This window comes from Grammomys surdaster, unplaced genomic scaffold, assembly GCF_004785775.1.
Source record: "Grammomys surdaster isolate TR1022 unplaced genomic scaffold, NIH_TR_1.0 100, whole genome shotgun sequence".
Taxonomy (NCBI): domain Eukaryota; kingdom Metazoa; phylum Chordata; class Mammalia; order Rodentia; family Muridae; genus Grammomys; species Grammomys surdaster.
Window position 1 is genome coordinate 2,807,497 of NW_021604579.1, and position 5,498 is coordinate 2,812,994.

The following is a 5,498-nucleotide window of genomic DNA, read 5'->3' on the forward strand; positions in this document are numbered from 1 at the left end:
TTTAGACATTTATCATAATCCTGAGACATGACCATCATCAGTCTCCTTTGATAGCTGAAGAGACTGAGGCTTTGGGAGGTTCATAACTTGAGAAGAGTGCACAAGATCTGGCCACTGAGCTCATAATCCAATTTTTCTTCTTCTTTTTTTAAAATAAGAACTATTATTTTTTATTTTATGTATATGGGTTCTTCCTATACCTGCTTGTTTACCGTGTGTGTGTGTGTGTGTGTGTGTGTGTGTGTGTGTGTGTGTGTGGCCTATGGAGGTGAGAGCAGATCCCCTGGAACTAGAGTTAGACACAGCTTAGAGCTGGCTGGTCCCCTGAAACAGCATGAGCGCTTCACCTTTGAGCATCTCCTTAGCCTGTATCTATTCTTTTTGTTTTTATCACTGGCATGTGTCAGGTGACACATAGAACAATGGATTCTCTTACAGCCTTGATCATGTGGATGATTCCAGGGCAGAACCAAAGTTGGGTTTCTGAGTTCATCCTGATTGGCTTCTCCAGTGACCCCACAACCAACAGCATCCTCTTCATTGTCTTCCTTCTCATCTACCTGAGCACAGTCCTGGGCAATGGGCTCATTATCATGCTGGTCTGCCTGGACACACAGCTGCACACTCCCATGTACTTCTTCCTCTGTACCCTCTCCCTGTTGGATATGAGCTATGTCACCACCACCATGCCCCAGATGTTGGTGCATCTTCTTGCTCACTCTCAGACTATCTCCTTTGCTGGCTGCTGGCTGCAGATGTATGTGTTTGGTGCTCTGGGTATAACTGAGTGTACCTTCTTTGTTGTGATGGCTTATGACCGGTATGTGGCCATTTGCTATCCACTGCGCTATACTGTCATCCTCAACCAGGGCCTGTGCATACGGTTGGCAGCAGGGAGTTGGATCTGTGGTTTCTTTTCCTCTTTATTGCATACTTTCTTCACCATGAGTCTGCCATATTGTGGACCTAACATGGTAAACCACTACTTCTGTGAAGGTCCTTCAGTGCGTAGTCTGGCTTGCATGGATACCCACCTCATTGAGATGGTGGACTTGGTCTTGAGTGTCTTTGTGGTTCTTGTTCCAATCTCCCTCATTGTGGCCTCCTACATTCATATTGCCAAGGCAATTCTCAAGATCAAGTCCACCCAGGGCCGCTGCAAGGCTTTCTCTACCTGTGCCTCCCACCTGACTGTGGTCACATTCTTCTATGCCCCAGCCACTTACATCTACATGAGACCCAACTCCAGCTACTCCCCTGAGCGCGACAAGCAGATCTCACTGTTTTACAATGTCTTCACAGCCTTGCTCAACCCTGTGGTCTACAGTCTGAGGAACAAGGATATCAAGAGGGCATTTGTCAAAGTGATGGGATATGGTAGGGTGGGCTGGTGAACCAGGATCCTGGGAAGCTGGAATTAGAGTATTCACTGTTTAAGAAAAGTAAAGTGTCTTTCTTTTGTGAAATTGATATGTGCATTTGAATCAATGTATCACTTAGTAATTGGGACAAAACTTAATGAAACCAATGTTGCTCACTTGACTGACAGGTGATACTAAGGTATAATTCCAAACCCCTCAGTAATGTTACTGGATCATAATGACAGTGGTTCACTTGTTGCTCATGTTTGTAGCTCTTGAGCATGAACTTCTCTGTTCTCATATCCATCCTGAAGGAGGAACCTTATGTTCAACACGTTATCTGTCTTAGGGTTTTGCTAGTGTGAACAGACACCACAACCAAGGCACTCTTATAAGAACAGCATTTAACTGGGACTGGCTTACAGGTTCAAAGGGTCAATCCATTATCATCAAGGTGCGGAGCGCACCAGTGTCCTGGCAGGCATGCTGCAGGAGGATTTTAGAGTTCTACATCTTCATCTGAAGGCTGCTAGGAGAAGATTGGATTTCAGGCAGTTAGCATGAGGGTCTTAAAGCCCACACCTATAGTGACACCAACTACAACAAGGCCACATCTCCAAACACTGCCACTTCCTGGGCAAAGCATATTCAAACCACCACATCATCCTATACAGAAGGTAAGAAAGCATGGAAAATCTTATAACGACCCAGCTTTTCAACAGTGCTCTGCTTCTATTTAAACCCATTTTTCTTTTTCTTTGTTTCCTCCTTCCTTCCTTCCTTCCTTCCTTCCTTCCTTCCTTCCTTCCTTCCTTTTTTTTTTTCAAAAGCAAGCACATCGTCGAGCCTGACCACAGGAAGTGAGAAGGTTTTTGTCTGTTGAGAAGTAGTACATGTGGCCACAGTCTGAGATGTTGATTCCCCTACCTACAAGGCAGCAAATAATATGAATCATGTAACCTGGTGGTGTTCACAGAAAACAACAGCATATCTATGAATCAACACACAACATGGCTGCTGTGGATAGCGTGATACTAGAGAGAGCAGAAGGCTGAGGCAGTGTATGCTAAGTACCACAGCATGTGCTGACATGACAATATTATGCTGACAGTATGTGGCACAGAATCAATACAGCTCAGAGAGCTAACATCACATATAACTTCGGTGTGGTCTATGGGTAGCCATGGTGATCTCTCCTGTGAAATGATGCTTTGCTGAATCAGAAGGAGTTGGGTTCTCATCAGATCCTTCCAAGTCTGCTCTAAGTTGCATGCAGCATCCAAGGGTGTGTCTCACCTTTGGCTTCCCACTGATTCCCTTTCAACCCTATGATGGTGGTGGGTATGACCTGTCTATCATCTGCAGGGTAGCTCTCCGCTCACTAATCAGCCAACTCCTCTGTGCTTCAGCACCTAATCATTCTTTCTCTTATTTGGTCTCAGCTCCTCCAGTTTTATTCTGTGGCCACATATGTTGGAGACTGGGCAACCTTCATTCATAGTTAATACTCAGTACTTTTGTTTATGTATGTATTTATCTTGTGAGAAATCTCACATAGCCTAGGCTAGCCTGAAACTTCCCACATTCATATAGATACCCTCGAATTTTTGATCTTCCTGCCTCTACCTCCTCAATATTGGGATTATATCATGGGGCACCACACCTGGGGGAATTTTTGATTCTTTGATGTTGTCCTTTGATTATAAAAGTTTTCAAACTGGTAAAATCCAATTCATGCCTTTTTTCCCTTTTTGAGACAGATTCACTCTGTGTAACCCTGTTTTCTCTGAAACTCACTGTATAGACCCATCTAGCCTCAAACTCACAGAGATCCTCCAGCCTCCAGCCTACATAAAGACATTAAAGGCATACTCTACCACTCCTGACCAAGTACTTGAATCTCTTGTTAATTTTCAGTATATCTAAGAAGTTGTTTTTTGACCCACACACATTATGGAAATTTATTCTTGTGTTATGTTTTTAAAGTTTCTTTTAGGCCTTTAATTTTTTCCAACTTACTATTTTTACTTATTTATTTGAAAATTTTACACAATGCACCCAATCTCACTGACTTCCTACTCTCCCAGGTGTACTCCCTGACCCTTGTGACCTCCCCCATCAATAAAAAGAAAAACAAAAGAAAACAAAGGAAAACCACACCAAGCTAATTAGTGTCGCCATGTACTTACTAGAGCACTGTTAAACTCTCAGTTTCCAGTGCCTAAAAGATAACCGAGTCCTTCCTTAGCCCCATCCCATGCCAGAAGCCATCCACTGTGAGGAGCTACACGTCAGCACCCCATCACTCTTTTTGTGAGTTCTTCAATGGATTCCTGTGTACTCTATTTTTTTTACTTGGTGTGTGTGGGGAGGGAATGGCGGGAGGCTGTCAGAGAATCCTTAAGTGTCTCATGTACTAAATTGTGAGTTTTCCATCTTCACTGATACATACCACTGCAAATGAAGCTTCCTTTCCCATCACAGCCAATGGCAGCCTGGATCATTGACTTCCACATGGCTCTGGTGACTGCAGGGACCAGGGACATCCACATGAATTCTAAGGAGAGCATGGAACATGGACACCAAGATGGCACTTGGCTGCAGCACAGACCATCAACATCCACATGGACCACAGACATCAACATGGAATGGGGCAGCAATATAAACTACTGACATCAGCATGTCCCCTAATGGTAGCACGAACTACAGACACCAACATGGCTTCTGGTGTCAGTACAGACTCTGGAGGTGTTTTGGGGTTACACAGTTCAGACTATGAGCCATTCTCCATCTTGCCCAATACTGTCCTTCTCCCAGCAGGACAAGCAGCATGGGCTGCAGTGTGGAGGCTGTCATGTTGCAGGATGTCCTGCTGGCCCTGGTCCATGGTAGGCAGAGTGCCAGCCCTATTCAGCAATGACATGTTTGCTATATCTACACTCTCATAGCTATCCCATAAGCTCTGCCACTTCATCCCAAGTTTCATTATTCTCCTTCAAATACCATGAGTACTCTGTCTAAAAGCATCTTCCCATTAGGTCTGCCTTTTAAAAAGAGTTGTTCTACAGATACTTCAGGCTCTGCAATCTCCTCTACCACCATCATTTCCCTGATCAGAGCCTCTGTGTGTCTCTCAGGCTCATCAGAGCTGCTGTGTGGTCCTGCAGGTTCCAGCAGCTACTGCCATCTTGAATCTAATCCCTCTTTTGGTCTTGATCCATTCTGAATTATTTTTGTGGGCAGTATATGGTACAGGCTGGATTATATTCTTTTCACGTAGATTTCTATGCTACTTACCCACAGTTTTGGAAAATACTGTGCTTTCCACATTGAAAGATTTTGATGTCCTTAACTAGAATGTCAGTCAGTAAGTTTTAGTGCTGGTGTCTGAAGTGACAGTCCTCATCTACTAGATTTTATGATCCCTCTTGTTTGCTATGGCCTTGTGGATGGTTTCAAAAGTGTTAAACAAGAGCTCTTGCCCTTGGTCATTCTTTCTAGAGTCTGTTTGGCCTTGTCTTAGTCCCTTGTTTATTGCTACGAAGACACTGTTACCATGGCAACTCTTGTAAAGGAAAGCATGAAATTGTGGCCTTGCTCACAGTCTTACAGGTTTTGTCCATCATTTACCACCATTGCTAGGGTATGCAGGCACTCATGGCTTTGGGGCAGGAGCTGAGAGCTACATCCTGATCCACAGGCAGAGAGACACTGGACCTGGCATGGCCTTCTGAAACTTCAAAGTCCACTTCCAGTGACACACTTCTTCTAACTAGGCCATACCTCCTAGTCCTTCTAATCCTTCCAAAGTGTTCCACTCCTTGGTGATGAAGCATTCAAATATGTGAGCCTGTGGGCCACTCTTATTCCAACCACCACAGGCCTCTCCTGAGCCCCTTGGACTTCACATTGAACTTTAAGATCCCTTTGGCAATTTCAAGAGAGTGACTGCTAGGATCATGATAGAGGCACATTGAGTCTGTGTGTCTGTTTAGGATATTGACATGTTATCAATGTAATCTTCTGATACGTGAACCACAAGCCTTCAAATGACAAAGAGAACACACTGTCTATGGTGGTTTGAATAGGTATGGCCCCCACAGATTCATGTGTTTAAACACTTGGCTATAGATTTTC

The 5,498-nt window shown here is 44.2% G+C and overlaps 1 protein-coding gene across 1 annotated transcript; it reads left to right on the forward strand.

Annotated features, from left to right (window-relative positions):
• Positions 1 to 398: 398 nt before the first annotated feature.
• Positions 399 to 1,396, forward strand: LOC114638603 (olfactory receptor 2A12-like). The gene has a single exon (XM_028787171.1). The coding sequence runs from the start codon at positions 399 to 401 to the stop codon at positions 1,392 to 1,394; it is 996 nt and encodes a 331-aa protein (XP_028643004.1). The 3' UTR covers positions 1,395 to 1,396.
• Positions 1,397 to 5,498: the final 4,102 nt, after the last annotated feature.